This window comes from Oryctolagus cuniculus, chromosome 1, assembly GCF_051225735.1.
Source record: "Oryctolagus cuniculus isolate XC-2025 breed Fujian yellow rabbit chromosome 1, ASM5122573v1, whole genome shotgun sequence".
Taxonomy (NCBI): domain Eukaryota; kingdom Metazoa; phylum Chordata; class Mammalia; order Lagomorpha; family Leporidae; genus Oryctolagus; species Oryctolagus cuniculus.
In genome coordinates, this window is record NC_142867.1 from 146,488,384 (window position 1) to 146,507,160 (window position 18,777).

General features: G+C 41.3%; 1 protein-coding gene and 1 long non-coding RNA gene across 14 annotated transcripts in view; one reads left to right on the forward strand and one right to left on the reverse strand.

The window, feature by feature from the left end:
- NOL8 (nucleolar protein 8) overlaps nt 1–15,247 on the forward strand; it is a 29,902-nt gene extending 14,655 nt beyond the window's left edge. For 2 of the 3 annotated variants that reach the window (XM_070050143.2, XM_070050166.2), the window contains 9 exons: nt 82–204; nt 473–563; nt 3,682–3,820; nt 4,861–4,938; nt 9,317–9,588; nt 11,507–11,636; nt 12,574–12,644; nt 14,537–14,619; nt 14,739–15,247. In XM_070050143.2, the coding sequence (XP_069906244.2) occupies nt 82–204; nt 473–563; nt 3,682–3,820; nt 4,861–4,938; nt 9,317–9,588; nt 11,507–11,636; nt 12,574–12,644; nt 14,537–14,619; nt 14,739–14,789 (1,038 nt within the window). In that variant the 3' untranslated portion in view covers nt 14,790–15,247. The remainder of the gene's footprint in view (nt 1–81; nt 205–472; nt 564–3,681; nt 3,821–4,860; nt 4,939–9,316; nt 9,589–11,506; nt 11,637–12,573; nt 12,645–14,536; nt 14,620–14,738) is intronic. The other variant, XM_070050152.2, reaches the window with a different exon arrangement.
- LOC103348335 (uncharacterized) overlaps nt 1–18,777 on the reverse strand; it is a 29,450-nt gene that overhangs the window by 7,655 nt on the left and 3,018 nt on the right. For 4 of the 11 annotated variants that reach the window (XR_011379362.2, XR_016236521.1, XR_016236524.1 and 1 more), the window contains 2 exons: nt 7,762–7,820; nt 7,333–7,416 (listed from right to left, as the gene is read on the reverse strand). This is a non-coding gene — a long non-coding RNA (uncharacterized LOC103348335). Of the gene's footprint in view, nt 1–7,332; nt 7,422–7,761; nt 7,821–18,777 lie in introns of all 11 variants that reach the window. The other 7 variants (XR_016236520.1, XR_011379365.2, XR_016236519.1 and 4 more) reach the window with 3 other exon arrangements.

Below are 18,777 nucleotides of genomic sequence, written 5' to 3' on the forward strand. Positions count from 1 at the left end.
GAGAAGGCTATACAATGAAGACAGTGCTTATTGGCTCAGTTATTAATACATGTTTCTCTGTACCTTTCATCTGTGTAACAGGAGCCCATGGGTAAAGCATCTGGGAAGCTGTTTGACAGCAGTGACGATGAGGAATCGGATGCTGAAGATGACAGTAACAGGTTCAAAATTAAACCTCAGTTTGAGGGCAGAGCTGGACAGAAGGTTAGTGAGACTGAAAATAGTAAAACTTGCAACATGTCCATATTTTTTACATTGTCCATAAATCTAAATAAACACAGGCAGACTGACCCACATTCCAGTGTGATGTTTAATTTGGGTCAAGTCCTCTGTGGTTCTCTCTGTTGATGGAGGGTGAACTTGGGACGTATCAGTGTAGTGAATTTCATGGCATAGGGAGGTGCATGTGGAGAGTCCTCGTTAGAAGCAGTTTCTTGGGAATGTAACAGTTATTTCTGCTTTTTGTCTGTAGCTCATGGATTTACAGTCTCACTTTGGCACTGATGACAGATTCCGCATGGACTCTCGGTTTCTAGAGAGTGACAGTGAAGAGGAACAGGAAGGTAAAAGCTTCATTATTCAGACAGTCCTGATGTCGTAGCTGGGACGTGAGGAAACAGCAAGTGTGCTTCCTTTCTTGAACATAAAAAGAAACTGCATCCCAAGGCATTAGTTTAAGGATTTTGTAGTCAAATGTTTGGTTAACCTAGCATTTCTTAAGTTTCTTTGTACATTTAAAATTACTAAATGAGATTTAATTATTTGAAGGCGCTAGAAAGGATAAATAGGTGACATCTACCAAAGGTGCCATTTTTCTTTCATCTCATCCCTGATGTGAGAGGCAGGCGAGGTCCCTACCAGGCAGCACATGTCGGTAAAATAGCAGGTTCTGGCTGAGACCATGAAGTTACTCTTGGCTTTCTAATAAAGTGTCGTCTTCCTTCAGTGGGCATGCCTGGTACAGATTTTTTTGAAAAAGCAAAATACCATTGAATGCCATTAAACCTGACTTCATCTTTCTTTGGATATCTAAGAGTAATAATGCTATCAGAAGCATCCAAATTCTCTTACTTTTGTCTTCCTGTAAGATTTTTTTCCAGCAGTGATAACTTTTTAAAAATCCTTACCTCTTACATGGCCACCTTGAACTTGATTGTCTCTCAGTCTCAAAATTTTTCTCTTCTCTTAGTTTTTCCCTCCTTCCTGAGTTAATGTTAAATTCCATTCACCCTTCTTATTACTCCCTTTTTCACTTTTATTTACATGCTTCCCATTTCTCTTCTTTTGTCTTCCTCTTTCTGTAAATGTTTTGTCTCATGAGTCCCGAAAAGCCATCCCTCCAACCCTGCCAGTTTTCAAGTTTCCACTTCATTTCTCTTTCAGTTCTAAATTTGAAATGGAAAAGCAAATTATATTTAATTCAGTAGCGGTTTGTTTTTTGTTGTTTTTGAAAGTTATTTATTTATTTGAAAGGCAGAGTGACAGAGAAGGAGAGATCTTCTATCTACTGGTTCACTCCCCAAATGGCCACAATGGCTGGGGCTGGCCCAGGGCAAAAGCTAGAAGCCCTGAACTCCATGTGAGTAGTAGAAGTGCTACTACTTGGGCCATCTTCTGCTGCTTTCCCAGATGCATTAGCAGGAAGCTGGATTGGAGGCAGAGCAGTGGAGCTTGGCTGTGCTCAGATGCCAGCATCACAAGTGGCAGCTTACTGCGCTGTACCACAGGGCTGGGCCCTAGTGGTTGATTTTTTATTGAATACAATCTCTGACTTGATCCTCTGAATTCTTTGAGGTGATTGTTGTTAGTATTGTACATTTCAGGAAACCAAAGTTCACAGAGGCTTGTAGTCAGTTCTCCAAGGACCACACCACCTTATGTTTCAGATCTTCCACTCAAAATTCCACGTTGAAAGCACGGGAATGACAGAACCTTGGGAATAGCTGGTTATAGGATATACATAGAGAGGTTACTTTACCTCCTGCTGCTTTCGTTTGTTTCCTTATGACTCTTGGGTTATGTCCTTTGAATCTGTGAACAACTTGTTCTCCATCCTTGGTTCCTAGTTTCCCCTTTGCCTACAGAGGTAGGCTCTTCCTGATGTTCTGTGAGACCTGTGGCTTCAGCTTGTACTTGAATCTGAGCATTTCCTAAGTGTGGATCTGCCTTGTTACTAGTGGTTCTGCAGAGCTCCCAGCTACTCTTTCTTAAACCTGCTGGATGTTTCCCACAGAGCATCCTTTGCTTGGCTGAAACTTAGCAAGTCCAGAGTTAAACTTCTCTCTCTAAAACCAACTCCTCAAAACCTCATGTGTGTGTGTTTATTTAAAGATTTATTTATTTATTTAAAAGGCATTAAAGAGGCCGAGGCAGAGAGACCATCCACTGGTTTACTCCCCAGATGGCTGCAACGGCCAGAGCTTCACTGTTCTGAAGCCAGGAGCCAGGAGCTTCTTCTGGGTATCCCATGCAGGTGCAGGGACCCAAAGACTTGGGCTTGCTTTCCCAGGCCACAGCAGAGAGCTGGATCAGAAATGGAGCAACTGGGATTCGAACTGGTGCCCATATGGGAAGCTGGGACTGCAGGTGGCGGCTTTACCTGCTATGCCACAGCACTGGCCCCTCTGTGTTTTAAAGGTGGTCATACATGGAGCCTCTGACCTTTCTTTCCTTCCCTTCCCAATTTTTGAGGCACAATTTTTTTTTGTTTGCTCTGCAAGTAAGCAGCAAAGTTAGCCTATATCACTTGGAGTGCTTCTCAGCATTGTATTCTGTTAATAATTACTATTTGGTAAAAATTGAAATCACTGTTTTTGGAAGTCAAAAATGGTTGAATAATAAAAGTTTCTTATGTTTCAACATAAGTTTATGTACAACATAAACTCTGTACATTTTTGCCTCAACTTGTGTATTCATTTTGTTTCCTGCACCTGGCATGCTCTCCTGCCCTACCTGGCATAGATACACAGTGTTGCTTGATCCAGTCAAACTTAATCTCAGCCTTCTTTGGTTGGTTTATTTTATCCTTCACTAAGTTGAAAGTGTCTCAAAGTCTTAGTCTTCTTTTATAATTCCATAATGGAAACTAACTGTTCAATTTTATTCTCTGATATTTGTTTCTAATAGTTGAGCATAAAAGCCTATAAGGTTCCATGATGCCTTTGTGTACTTGGCACATGACTTTCTTACTGTAATGTTAAACAGACTCAAAAACTGAAGCCATTTTCTACTAATAAGTCATATCGACATTCAGTAAAATTACCATCTTTCGCTGTTTATCGTTTTTAGATATGCATGTAATTTAGATTACATTTTTAGAATGTTAACCAAAAAATCAAAGAATCAGTAATCACTTTAGATACATAATTAGCATTCTGCTATACTAACATGTGTCAGTCTTGACCTTGTAGATTTTAGATGTGGCACTGAAAACCATTAAATCCAAATTTCATTTTCATAATTACAAATAAAAGTGGGACTTTGTGTTTGCTAGTCATGCAGTTTCTGGGTTTGCTGTGGCCTACAAATCCTGGGGATAGGGAGGTTAATGAAATGAGGTTAAGCTTTTCTTCCAACCCTGTTGGGCTTTGCAACTGTTGGATATTTGGATAAGCTTTTGAGATTGAGATTTTTTTAAGATATGTTGGCCAAGATTTTACTAATTATCTTTTTCTGTCAAAGAGATAAATGAAGAAAAAACTGCTGAGGAAGAGGAATTTGCTGCAGAAAAAAAGAAAGCCCTGAATGTTGTACAAAGTGTTTTGCAAATGAACTTAAGCAGTTCTTCAAGCAAGGGAACAGTAGCTGCTAAGAAATTTAAGTATGTTTTACATTCTATCCCATTCTACTATATTTTCCTTTGTCATAAATGCCTGCGTGTACTTAATTTAAAACTGGGGTATTCTTAACTTCCTTGAGAGAGAAGTTGGCAATATGTATCAGGTCTTTTTTCTTTTTAAGATGTATTTATTTATTTGAAAGGCAGCATTACAGAGAGGCCGAGGCAAAGAACGAGGTCTTCCATCTGCCGGTTCACTCTGCAGTTGGCCGCAACGGCTCCAACTGGAGCTGTGCCTATCCAAAGCCAGGAGCCAGGAGTTTCTTCCAGGTCTCCCACGTGGGTGCAGAGGCCCAAGGACTTGGGCCACCTTCCACTGCTTTCCCAGGCCATAGCAGAAAGCTAGGCCAGAAGTGGAGCAGCTGGGACTCGAACTGGCACCCATATGGGATGCCAGCATTTCAGGCAGCTTTACCTGCTACTCCATAGTGCCGGCCCCTGTGTATCAGATCCTAAAATGCATTTACTAATCTGTGACCCAGTGATTTCACTTCAAGAATCTAAAATTATTTCTTTTAGACTTACATGTTATAGCAGCATTGCTTTCATTAATATAATGTTTGAAAAACAATTTAAGTGTTCTCAATAAAACTATTAAGCTAAATAAATGATTATTATAAAATTTAAAAATGTAATTTAGAGAGAATAGTGTAATGAAAGCCCTATGTACCATCACCTAGCTTCTAGAGTCACCAACAAGTGACCAGTGTTCTATGCCTTTATCCATTTCCTGCTTTACCAATGAAATATTTTATGCAAATCACAGGTGTTATATCATTTTATCTGTATGTATTTTAATATATTAAACACAGTTTTTAAGGCTGTAGAAGGTAACAGGGAAACTCTAAAGTAGGCAATTTAAAATACTATTTCTCAGAATAATTCTTTTCTTTGATATTACTTAGCTTCATCTTGCCCTGAGATTAGAATCCTCCTAATGTTGAGTTATACTTTGCTATTAATTTTTTTTTGTTTCAGTGTCAGATTTACTTCTTCCAACAGTGTCTCCTTTCTTTATACAGGGACATCATACGTTATGATCCAACGAGACATGACCATGCGACTTATGAAAGAAAAAAAGATGAAAAACCAAAAGAAAGGTAAATAGAGCTAATTCTTTTAGCAGTAGGATCCTGATTTAATCTCATTTCAGGCAATGAGAGAAAAACAGTAACCAATATTCCACCCATTGGTCCCACTGTATTTACTTTACAGAGGAGGTTGGTGGGTGGAGATAGAGAAGAATTATTTACATGGTGCATTAGGGCTTGCTTTTCGTAAAAGGATCTCATGTACATGAACGTTGATATGTGCTCCTACTCTAGTGTGGTGCCTTCACCGTGTATTAGTTTCTTATGGATACTGTGACAGATTATCATAAACTGTGTGCCTTAAAACCAGTGTTGGTGGCTAAACATCCAAGGGTATTAGAAGCGCTTGCATTAACCCTGGAAGTTCAGAGAAACAAATCCATTTTGTTCATTACTCCATATTTCTGGTGACTACTTGAAGCTATATCACTTTATCTCTGCTTCCTCCTCATTTTTGTGTGTGTCTTTTTTTTTCTTTAAGATTTATTTATTTATTTGAAAGATGGAATTATAGAGAGGGACATGCAGAAGCAAAAAGAGAAGTCTCCCCTCTGCTGGTTCATTCCACAATGGCCACAACAGCCAGGGCTGGGCCAGGCTAAAACCAGGAGCCAGGAGCTTCATCTGGGTCTCGCCCATGGGGTCTAGGGGCCCAAGTACCTGGGCCCATCTTCCGATGCTTTCTCAGGCACATTAGCATGGGGCTGAATCAGGAGCAACCAGGACTGGACCCCGCACCCATATGGGATGCTGGTACTGCAGATAGCAGCTTAACCTGGTCTCCCTTTGTGTGTGGTGTTTTTTTTTTTTTGTTTTGTTTTGTTTTGTTTTTTAATGGTTTTCTTTTAAAGATTTATTTATTTGTTTTTTTATTTGAAAGGCAGAGAGAGAGAGAAAGTCTTGCATCTACTGGTTCACTCCCCAACTGGCTGCAATGGCCGGAGCTGAGCTGATCTGAAGCCTGGAGCCAGAAGCTTCTTGCAGGTCTCTCCCGTGTGGGTCCTCTTTGTCTCTTACAAGGAGATTTAAGGTTTCCTTTTGGACCCACTTGGATAATCTGGATGCTATCTTCATCTCCGAGTCCTTAACTTCCTTAGTAAGACCTTTTACCTAAATAAGGCAAAATTATAGGTTTCAGGATTTAGAATGTGGGTACCTCTTTTGGGAGGCAAACATTCAACCCACTCCACTATGCCAGTGAGGTAAAAGTTTCATTTTGCTGGGCCGGCATTGCAGTGCAGCAAGTTAAGCCACTGCCTGGGACACTAACATCCCATGTGAGCATCCACATGGCAGACCTAGATGGAGGTCTAGGCTCCTGGCTTTGGCGTGGCTCACCATCAGTCACTGCTGCCATTTTAGGGAGTGAAACAGTGGCTGAAAAATCTTTGGCTTACCCTGTGTCTTTGTGACTCTGCCTTTCAAATAAAATAAATAAATCTTCTTTTAAAAATGTTTGATCTTCCTGTAGATCTGCAGTCAGCTTGATCAATACAGCAAATATATGAAGCAGCCAGTAACAACTTGGTTTAAATCCTTCATTTTTCCTACTGTTAGTTGCAGTTTAAATCAATAAAAGGAATGTTGTATCTTGAATTGGACCCTGAATCAAAAAAATTATGTTGTGGAGAAACTGAAAATCAGAATAAAATCTCTGAGTTTATTTGATAGTAATATACCAGTGTTAATCTTTTAGTTCTGACAATTGTATCACAATTATGTGAGATGCTTTCATTACAGAAAAGTGGTGAAAGATATTTGGAAATTCTGTCCTTGCAACTTTCTGTGAATCTAAAATTGTCTTCAAATTATAAGCTTCAATTTGGCTTTAAAAAGAGTCACAGCAGACCAAGAGAAAGAGGGAGGGAGAGACAGAGAGTCAGATCTGCAATCCACTGGTTCATTCCCTAAATGGCTGCAATGGCCAGGGCTGGGCCAGACCAAAGATAGGACCCAGGAACCTCTTCTAGTTCTCCCATGTGGGTGTAGGGGCTCAAGCACTTGGGTCATCTGCTGCTGCTTTTCCAGGCCATTAACAGGGAGCTGGATTGGAAGTAGAGGAGCCAGGACTCCAGCTGGCGCCCATGTGGGATGCTGCTGCTGCAGGCAGCTGCTTTACCCACCCTGGGCCTGAGGGGAGTATTTTATAAAATGTGTTAAACTTTTTCTTGTTCACAAATAAGGTGTATTATTTTTTGATGCATAACAAATTAAAACTTAGCATCTTAAAAGCAAAACATTTACTAATGCCAAGTTTCTGTGGATCAAAAATTTGGGAGGAGCTTCAGTAGGTGGTTCTAGCCAAGCTCTCCTAAAAGATTATAGTTAGAATGTTTCCTGGGATTTCAGTCTTCACCGATCTGATTCCGCTGATAGCATCTGCTTCCAAGATGGTTCACTCACCTGGCTGTTGGCAGGGGATCCCAGTCTTTCACCTCGTAGGTTCTCCATCAGGCTGAGTAAGCACTCTAACAATGTAGCAGCTGGCTTTCCTCAAATAGGTGACACGAAAAAGAAAGGAAATATGTATTTTATGATTTAGTCTTAGAAGTTAACACACTGCTACATCTGCCTTATTTGATTTTCCTGAAACAGACCATTAAGTCCATCCCATACTTTGGTAGGGGTGGTTTCCACCACTTCTTAAAGGGTGAAATATCGACGTATTTGTGGACATGCAAAATCAACCACAGTCTGCCCTCCGGCCACAAACTGTCTACTTTCTACCACACACCAAATATGCTCGCCTCCTTAGATTTCTCAGAAGTCTGCATCAGCTCAAAGTTAAGGATGTTGTCATCCAAATCAGATCTAGGTCCAGATGAAATTTACCTGTAGTAGGTCTTTATACTATATTGGATGCACTTCTTTTTGATCAGAAGGCCTGTGAACTAAAAAGATAAGTAGGGGTGGGCATTTGGTCCAGCAGTTAAGAATCCTTTTCTTAGGATACCCTCATCCCATATTAGAGTGCTTAAGTTCACAACCCTGCTATACTCCCAGTTCCAGCTTCCTGCTAATATACACCTTAGGAATCAGCAGTCTTTGGTTCCTTTGTTCCTTGCCACCTACATGAGAGATCTGGATTGAGTTCTGGGATCTCAGTTTTGGCCTGGCCCAGCCTTGGCTGATAGGGGCATTTGGAGAGTGAACCAGTAGATGGAAAATCTCTGTCTGTTTTTCTGCCTTTCAAATAAATTTTAAAAATGAATAAAGAGGGGCTGGTACTGTGGTGCAGTAGGTTAAATTGCTGCCTGCAGCACCAGCATCCCATATGGGCCCTGGTTCAAGTCCCAGCTGTTCTGACCAGCTCCCTGCTAATGCCCCTGGAAAGGGAGCAGGAGATGATCCAAGTACTTCAGCCCCTGTACTCTCATGGGAGACCCAGAAGAAGCTCCTGGCTCCTATCTTCAGACTGGTCCAGCCCCATCTCATGGGTCCATTTGGGGAGTGAACCAGCAAATGAAAGATCTCTGTCTCTCCCTCTCTCTCTCTAACTGCCTTTCAAATAAATAAATGTTTAAAAATAAACAAACAAACATGTTATCTGTCCTTCCCCTCCACATACAATGGTAGAATAAGCATAGGAGATCCACTGTAACTATCATTCAATGAGGAAAACAAGTACAAAAGACCACTTGTCCCTGGTAACTCAGGAATCTAGGGGGCCAGTCCTGTGGTACAGAAGGTTAAGCCTCTGCAGTGCTGGCATCCCAAATAGGTACTTGTTAACAGTCCTGGTTGTTCCTCCCTGCTAATGTAGCTATTAGTTTAGAAATAATTTCTGAATGTAGTTCAGAAGCACAGAGATGGAATTTTTTTAAAAACTTTTATTTAATAAATATAAATTTTGAAAGTATAACTTTTGGATTATAGTGTTTTCCCCCCATAACCACCCTCCCACCCCCAAACCATCCCATCTCCTACTCACTCTCCCATCCCATTCTTCATTAAGATTCATTTTTAATTATCTTTATATATAGAAGATAAACTTAGTATATACTAAGTAAAGATTTCAACAGATTGCACCCACACAGACACACAAAATAAAACGTACTGTTTGAATACTAGTTTTACCATTAATTCACATAGTACAACACATTAAGGACAGAGATCCTACACGGGGAGTAAGTGCGCAGTGACTCCTGTTGTTGATTTAACAACTGACACACAGAGATGGTATTGACTGATGTTCAATATACCAACTAGTTAAGATGGTTTTGTGTAAGAAAATGCTTACTAGTCAAGATCCTGCTTTTATTAGTAGAGTGTTATGGTGGATTTCTTAGTTGAAATGAATTAAAATTATCCCAGGTGTTTTCCTTTCCTGCATTCTGGAAATGATTCAAAACTTGTTTGTTTGTGGTATGCATGTCTGTCATTGCAGTAAAGCTAAAAGAAAGAAGAAAAGGGAAGAAGCTGAAAAGCTACCTGAAGTATCTAAAGAAATGTATTATAACATTGCAATGGATTTGAAAGAAATATTCCAAACTACAAAAGGCACCAGTGAAAAGGAAGAAGATATGCCCAGGAATGAGGACTGTGGTGGAGAGAAAGCTCAGGAGATCCAGGACCCTGCAGCTCTCACTAATGGGGACAGGCAGCCTGCAGGGTTCACGTTCTCCTTTTTTGATTCAGACACCACAGATGTAAAGGAAGGTACTTTTCTTTTTTCCCAATTTTTCATTTCAGGCAATTGGAACTTACCTGACTGAGTCTGCATTAAGTGTAACCAATATGAGATTCACAGGGCCATCATTTGGTACAACAGTTAAGGTGCCGCTTGGGATAGGACACCTGCATCCTGTATTGGAGTGCCTGTGTTCAAGTCCCAGCTGCACGCCAGATTCTAGCTTTCTGCTAATGTGCCCCCTAGGAGGCAGCAGGTGATGGCTCAAGTGGGAGACCTGGGTTGAGTTCCCGGCTCCTAACTTCACCATGGCCCAGCCTGGCCCAGCCCTGGCTGCTGGCTGCTGGCTGTTGTAGGCTTTTGGGGAGTGAACCAGTGAATGAGAGATCTCTTTCTCTCTCTCTCTCTCTCTGCCTTGCAAAATAAAATAATTAACTTTAAAACAAATTTAACAGTAGGAAATTCAGTAGTACCATGACCATAATAACATGGTGGGCCTTACGCTGTGGTAGAAACTATTTTTGCATTTAAGTGAACATACTAATAGCTGGTTGCCATATGAAGGGAAGCCAGAGACTGCTATACAGCATCCTTTCTGTTAAGTAAAAACCATCATAAAGAGGTAATAGTAAGTCATATACTGTAATAGCTTCATGTCTTCAATGCAGTTTTAAATGCAGTGACTTAAAACTAGTGCCGTACAGATAGAGAAAAGAAAGTATAGGTAACATTCTTGGCTTCTTACAAACATACCATGCTATCGATATGTCAATTATTTCAAAGTTTATTCTTGGAGATTCACTAGAACCTAGAGAAAAGTACAAATACATTACCTACAGTTTTGTATTCCAGTTCATCAGGTTTACATCTAAAGGCCATCATGGCCATAGGTAAAAGCATTTATTCCTTCGGAGGCTGTTCCTCACCGTATATTTAAGATACACATGCAATTTTTCTATATCCAGCCACAACTAACTACGCTGATTCTACTTTAAAAATTAGCAGTTAAGATAGCATACATAGACAGATATGTATCAACTGCCAGCACTAGCATTCTAAAATGAGCTACACCATCTAGTAGTTTTACTGTTGTAAATGAAATACAGTGTACCACGTGCTCTGCCTACTTCTCTGGTCTTGCCTGTGTTCTCCCTTTGAGTTTTAAGGTCAGTCCTGGACTATTGTGTAGTTTGGCATGATGTAGATATTAACTGTAAATCTAACGTTGAGGGCCATGTATGAGAAAATAGTTTTGAAATTACTCCTGGACACCAGCAACCTGAGTGCTGCTTTAAATGTCTGGGAAATTTTGGAAATGTGAAATGTGATTAATTAATTTATTTGAAAGGTAGAGTTACAAAGAGGGAGAGGTAGTGGTGGGGGATCTTCCATCTGCTGATTCACTCCCCAAATGGCTGCAACAGCAGCCGGAGCTGGGCCAATCCAGAGCCAGGAGCAAGAAGTGTCTTCCAGGTCTCCCACGGGCGTGCAGGGGCCCAAGGACTTGAGCCATCTTCTTCTGCTTTCTCAGGCCATAGCAGAAAGCTAGATCAGAAGTAGAGCAGCCAGGACTCCAACTGGCACCCATATTGGATGCTGGTGCTGCAGGTGGCAGCTTTACCTGCTATACCACAGCAGTAGCAGTTTTTGAATGAGGCTTTGGGATTGAAAATGTAAATATGTTCATTTTTGTGTTTGTAAATAAGTAGGAAGAAAATACCTTTTTATAATATTACTGTATTCCTTATGACATCACTCTAGCAATGTCAAAATTATAATAGTAGTTTCTCACTATTTGAAAATCCAAAAAGATGAAACTCCCTACTTTAACAATTTACATATTGGGAATTGAGTTATGTATTTATGGTGAAAATAATCAAATGCATGTGTTCAGTAATACTTAGTTGTCTAGTTACAAGACTATCATTGCTTACTCTTACACTCCAGAGACCTACAGAGTTGAAACAGTGAAACCTGCAAAGATTGTCAGCAAGGGAGACCCTCGTTTCCAAGACAGCAGTTCAGAAGAAGAAGAAGAAGTTACTGAAGAAACAGACCGTGGGAAGCCCAGCCCTGAGTAAGCAATTTTCTGTGCAGATATATGTCATAATTTAGAACTTAGACAAGCTTCAAAAATATTTAAGAAGTGTCTAAGCTTTTCCTACAGCTTATTGTTTCTGAGCTCCTTAAAGAGTTCTACAGGCTTTATGCAATGTGGAGCATGTTTCTTTTTCTTGAAATTTGGATACGGCTGTGGGAGAAAGAATATGTACAAGGAAATGAACCCAACAGTAATATGCTGGTTTAAAAATAGCATCCTGCAGTTGACTGGGGGTCACCATCTTCCATCCCCAACCCCCTACCCCTTCCTGTGGGGAACATGGGCAACTGAGGAAGGAATAGTGAGAGTGAAGTATCAGCACCCAGAGTAGGGAAGGAGGCTTAAACAAGTTTTTTTTTTTTTTTTTTTGACAGGCAGAGTGGACAGTGAGAGAGATAGAGACAGAGAGAAAGGTCTTCCTTTGCTGTTGGTTCACCCTCCAATGGCTGCTGCGGCTGGTGCATCGCGCTGATCTGAAGCCAGGAGCCAGATGCTTCTCCTGGTCTCCCATGGAGTGCAGGGCCCAAGGACTTGGGCCATCCTCCACTGCACTCCCGGGCCATAGCAGAGAGCTGGCCTGGAAGAGGGGCAACCGGGACAGAATCCGGCGCCCTGACCGGGACTAGAACCCGGTGTGCCGGCGCCATAGGCGGAGGATTAGCCTATTGAGCCGCAGCACCGGCCACAAGTTTCACTATCAAAGGCTCAGCCTGAAGAATGTTGAATGGAGAGAAGGTAGAGTAAAATTTTTAACTCAGGGAAAAATGAGCAAAACAAGTATTGTATTTAAGGAATACATTATACAAGTATATTTAAGGAATCATTTATTTATATTTTTAATGTAAATAATGTAAATAAATTATTGACATTAAGCCAACCAATATCTGCCTATTTCCCCCCCTTCTCTCTTCAGAGAAGCATCATTACCTGAGAAACAAACCAGTAGATTTTTCTTTTTCTCCAAGGATGATGAAAGACTTCATGGTGAGTCAACTTTTCCACTAAATGGTAACACTATGGCTCTTATCATTACTCCTGACACAGTTAGTCCTGTCCAGAAATTCTGACCCTTTGTATTGTCACGTGGTTTGGCCTCCTCCATGACTACTGCATTTTGACATGTAAAGCTATAGAAGACTGAGAACTCCTCATTCCCCACATTCCTTACTGATTCATTATCATCAACAAGGGCTTGTTTTGTTCAGGGACTTGCTTGGATGCTAGATATTAAAACAAATAAACAACCAAAAATCCTGTAGTTTTAGTACCCTAAAAATGCATGTGAATACTCTTAAAGCTATTGGCCAACTCCTCACATAAAGCCTAGCACAAACAGAAACAGTTACATAATTTGTTATATATAAAGAGTAAAATCTTAGCAATACTACATTTTTCATTTGCAAAAATATATAAAATATTTCTTGAAAATTAATAGAAATGAGGACAGGCGTTTTTGCCTAGAGGTTAAGATATCCATGTCCTGAATTGTAGTACCTAGGTTTGATATCTGCCTCCAGCTCTTGATTGCAAATTCCTGCTAATGCAGACCTTGGGAATCAGTGGTGATAGCTCAAGTAATTGGGTTCCGCTTATCAGGGAGACCTGGATTGGCCCCACCTGGAGACTTCAGACATCTGCAGAATGAACCAATAGATGGCAGTCTGTCTGTCTGATACACACATTAAAACAGATGCTGGTTATGGCCGGCGCCGCGGCTCACTAGGCTAATCCTCCGCCTTGCGGCGCCGGCACACAAGGTTCTAGTCCCGGTCGGGGCGCCGGATTCTGTCCCGGTTGCCCCTCTTCCAGGCCAGCTCTCTGCTGTGACCAGGGAGTGCAGTGGAGGATGGCCCAAGTGCTTGGGCCCTGCACCCCATGGGAGACCAGGAGAAGTACCTGGCTCCTGCCATCGGATAAGTGGTGTGCCGGCCACAGCGCGCGGGCCGCGGCGGCCAATGGAGGGTGAACCAATGGCAAAGGAAGACCTTTCTCTCTGTCTCTCTCTCTCACTGTCCACTCTGCCTATCAAAAAAAAAATTTAATTAATTAAAAAAAAAAAAAAAACAGATGCTGGGTTAAAGCTAAATAAGATTAGTAGAAATTGAATAAAATGGTCAACTAGAAGTAGAAACTTTGATAACTAGAAATATTATCTATTTTTGTAGTAATTTGCATGTCAAAAGGTATTGTTATGGTTGCTTATAGTGCTTTGGGGTCACATCAGGTAAATGATGGGTAGACCAGAACTCCCTGGTTCTTTGCCTGGTCCAGTTCTTTGTGCCCTGACAAAAAAGTACAAGTGAACTCAGCCCTGATTACTCTTCACTGCTAGCTTCAGCATGGGGTTGTGGTCCTGGCCAAGTTTCCATGAGAAATGTATTAAAGAAAACATTGAGATCTTTGAATTTCAGTTATCTTCAAAGGACATGAAAGTTCTAGGTACCCTGAACAGAAATCCTCATTATGCTACTGCTGATTTTATTGCTGGACACCCAAAGTACCATTTTCTGATGAATATTAACATGGAGGCCTTTGTCATGATTTCTATCAGAAGCCCCTACTTATCAATCATGATGCAGGAGACATCTCAGATGTTGGTGATTGGATACCTCTTTACTGGTTAATCTATGTAGCTTAGCAACTCCCAGTCAGAGCTTTAGCCACAGAGCTCAAAGTTATGGCACTAAATTTTTTTGTTACCTTGTGAAAAATAATGTTGTTTTCCTTAAAAAAAAATGTGCTGGGTTAAAGTTAATAAGATTAATAGATATAGAAGAAAATGGTCAACTAGAATTGGAGACCTCGATAATTCTGAGCACTAGAATATTATCCACTTTTATAGTAATTTGCCGCATCATCATTTTATTTTTGCCTAGTAGGTTCTGACTTATTCTGGAGAGGAGTGGGAAGTAATATTAGCAGGAATTCTTGGGAGGCCAGAACAAAGCATCTGCTTATGGTGAGTGTATCTCCACAGCCCTGACAGTGAGAATAATCTAAATTTTACTTTATAGTTATTGAATACATTGAAAACAATATACATTTATTAACAAAGACTTGATGTTATGACTTTTCTAGGATTGCCGGAAGAAACATAAAGAAGCCAAAAGGAGAGTTAAACAAAACTAATGTCAGCATTGCTTTTGATACTGATTGTAGACAAGCTCAGCTAAGGAAATTGACCCAGAAAATAATTTTGGCTGACAGAGAAGAAATTTAAGAGTGAAAAAAATTCAGAACCTGGCTGATAGAATATCATTCAGGTTGCCATCTTTTTCTATGGAATCCCTGTTTTTCTTCCTAAGTAATTACTTAAAAAAAATTTTTTTTTAAAGATGAAGTTCAAGATAGCCCCCCAAAATATGAGAAGTCTTTAAAAAGTTTGTGGAAACTACATGTTTGTAATAAAACATGGGTTTTAAAATTTATGTAGCAAAATAAATTTATATTTTAATTTTATTTTCCACAAACTTTTTGAAGTACCCACATCCTTCTTGTAAATAGTCTCTTGGCCCTCCATCCTTGGTAACTAATGTGCATTTGATACACCGTTTGTCTGAAGCTTTTAAATAAATGAGTCAAAGTACTGTGTTCTCCAAGTTAGTCTTTGTGTGAGTTATAGGCTATTTGAAATAGTTTTAACTGTTCCAAATATACCTTACTAGCATTTTGTTTTTGTTTAGAAGTGAATTACAACTTTGAGTTCTATACGTGTGTCTTGATGAATAGCTCACTGGAAAGCAGGACATTTTGCCCAATATCAGGGTAGTTCTATGAGGCACACCAAAGAAGACCAAACACAGTTTTCCTGTCTTTGGTCTTGAATAATTTGTTAACATATGGAGAAGCCAGCACTATGGCACAGTAGATTAAAGCCCTGGCCTGAAGCACCTTCATCGCATATGGGTGCTAGTTCTAGTCCCAGCTGCTCCTCTTCCGATCCAGCTCTCTGCTATGACTTGGGAAAGCAGTACAAGATGGCCCAACTGCTTGGGCCCCTGCACCCATGTGGGAGACCCGGAAGAAGCTCCTGGCTCCTAGCTTCGGATCGGCACAGATCCAGCGGTTGCGGCCATCTGGGGAGTGAACCAGCAGATGGAAGACCTCTATCTCTGTCTCTACCTCTCTCTAACTCTGTCTTTCAAGTAAATAAAATAAATCTTAAGCAAAACAAAACAAAACAAAAAAACAACACATATGGAGGCAAGCCTATTAATGCCAAAATTCTAGTTAGACTGGTAGATTATGAAAAATATTAGCTTTCTATTACTCTAATTAAATGCCCAACACAGGCTGCTTATAAATAAAAGAAATATATTGTAGCTCATGATTTTGGAGGTTCACAGTCCAAAATTTGGCAGACCTCACTGTTTCAGCCATCTGGTGAGATGAAAGAGGACAATTACACAATGTGCACAAAGGAACAATCACCTGGCAAGGCAGGAAACAGTGAGTGGCTAGGCCCAATTTGCTTTTATAACCAACCCTCTTATAAGAGCTACCTTCTGGGGCTGGCATTGTGGCATAGCAGGTTTAGCCACCATCTGTGTCATCAGCATCCCATAAGGGTACCAGTTTGAGGCGTTGCTGCTCCTCTTCCAATCCAGCTCCAATGTGTACAGAAAGGCAGTGGAAGATGGCTCAAGTGCTTGGGCCCCTGCACCCACGGGAGATCCAGAAGCAGCTTTGGGCTCCTGGCTTCAGCTGGAGCTATGTGAGGCCATTGTGGCCATTTGGGGAGTAAACCAGCAGATGGAAGATCTTTCTCTCTCTAACTCTGCCTTTCAAATAAATAAAAAGTAAAGAGAGGCCAACACACGATGTAGGTTAAACCTCCACCTGCAGCGCCAGCATCCCATTTGGGTACCCGTTCAAGTCCTGGCTGCTCCTCTTCTGATTCAGCTCTCTGCTTATGGCCTGGGAAAGCAGCAGAAGATGTCCCAAGTACTTGGGGCCCTGCACCCTTGTGTGGGACCCAGAAGAAGCTCCTGGCTCCTTGCTTCAGATAGGCCCAACTCTGGCCATTGTGGCCCTTCAGGGAGCAAACCAGCATATGTAAGACTTCTCTGTCTGTAACTCTGCCTCTCAGATAAATAAATAAATATTTAAAAAAAATTTTTAGGGGCCGGCAGCGTGGCTCACTTGGTTAATCCTCCGCCTGCAGTGCCGGCATCCCATATGGGCACCGGGTTCTAGTCCCGGTTGGTCCTCTTCCAGTCCAGCTCTCTGCTGTGGCCCAGGAAGGCAGTGGAGGATGGCCCAAGTGCTTGGGCCTCTGCACCCGCATGGGAGACCAGGAAGGGGCACCTGGCTCCTGGCTTTGGATCGGCACAGTGCCAGCATGGCGGCCATTTGGGGAGTGAACCAACGGAAGGAAGACCTTTCTCTCTTTCACTGTCTGTAACTCTACCTGTCAAATAAATAAAAAAAATTTTTTTTAAAAACTACCTGTTGAGGGCACATCCATTGACATAAGGACCTCCCATTAGGCTTACCTCTTAAACACCATAATTGAATTGTTTCTATCCTCAGTGCTATCAATTTATGAGTTTGAGATTTAAACATGAATTCTGGAGCCTCATCCTATTCAAAGCATGGCAAATACGAAGTAACAGGTAGGTAGCCAATAATTAGGACCGCAAGTCTAGATAGGGAAATAGATTTATTTTGTTATATAAGCCCACATGGCTAGGATTCGAGATAGATATGCCTCCTATCAAAATAAGCTCTGGGGTCAGCGCTGTGGCACAATAGGTTAACCCTCCGCCTGTAGTGCCAGCATCCCATATGGGCCCTGGTTAGAGTCCCGGGTGCTCCTCTTCCTGAATTGCTCTCTGCTATGGCCTGGGAAAGCAGTAGAAGATGGCCCAAGTCCTTGGGCCCCTGCAGTCACATGGAAGACTTGGAAGAAGCTCCTGGCTCCTGGCTTTGGATCCGCACAGCTCTGGCCGTTGTGGCCATTTGGGGAGTTAACCAGCATATGAAAGACCTTTCTCTCTGTCTCTCCCTCTCACTATAACTCTACCTCTCAAATAAATAAATAAATAATCTTTAAAAAATAAACTATGCATAAAGTAGTGCTACATAGGCAGTGTAAGGGAATATCATTGAGCCATCAAGTGTATACTGAAATTATTTTAGTATTGGTTTACATCTTGCATGAATGTAAGATCCAAGAGGGTTCTAGTCCTGTTTGCTCCTCTTCCAGTCCAGCTCTCTGCTGTGGCCCAGGAAGGCAGTGGAGGATGGCCCAAGTGCTTGGGCCCTGCACCTGCATGGGAAACCAGGAGGAAGCACCTGGCTCCTGGCTTCGGATCGGCACAGTGCCAGCCGTGGCGGCCATTTGGGGAATGAACCAATGGAAGGAAGACCTTTGTCTGTCTCTCTCACTGGCTATAACTCTACCTGTCAATAAATAATAATAAAAAAAAAAAGTACCACAGGAAATTCATGGACAAATGAAAATAAAAGATAATGTTCATTTGCCATGAACTTTCTGTATTGTGTATGTTTTTTGAAATAAATTAGGGTAAAAGGAACTAAGTATCTTGAAGAAGAATCCTGGATCCCTGTGTTTCTGAGACTTCAAACAGAATGGGAATAACCACTCAACAGGATAAATAATGCAAAAGTTCCACCTTTTCTTGATACAGATTACATTTTTAACCTTAATCTTTTGCTCCATAGCAAATCATCCCAGTAACGATCATTAATTTGCTTACAAATGGGGACTGCTCATCTACTCTATGGAGTCATTGGACAGGCTCAGCTGGGCTAGAAGACCTACTTCTCAGATAGCTCACCCACACAGTGCCTGTCCCTGGGCTTACAGCTTGGCAACTAGGAGCAACTGTTCTCACAGGCAGAAAGCTGATGCAGCCAATCGCTAAGGCCGGAGCCCAGAAGCTAACTATTCACTTCCACTCCACGGTATTCTACAGGTCAATAGAGATACAACCTCATTTCTCAATGGGAGGAATGTCCAAGAATTTGTATCCATATTAGAAGTCACATCTGTCTCCAAAGCAAATGAGTGACATAAAATGGCATTTCCCACCCCCAATTCCTGCTCCCTAAATAAAATCATCTTCAACAAATTTTTATCAGTTTATTTGAC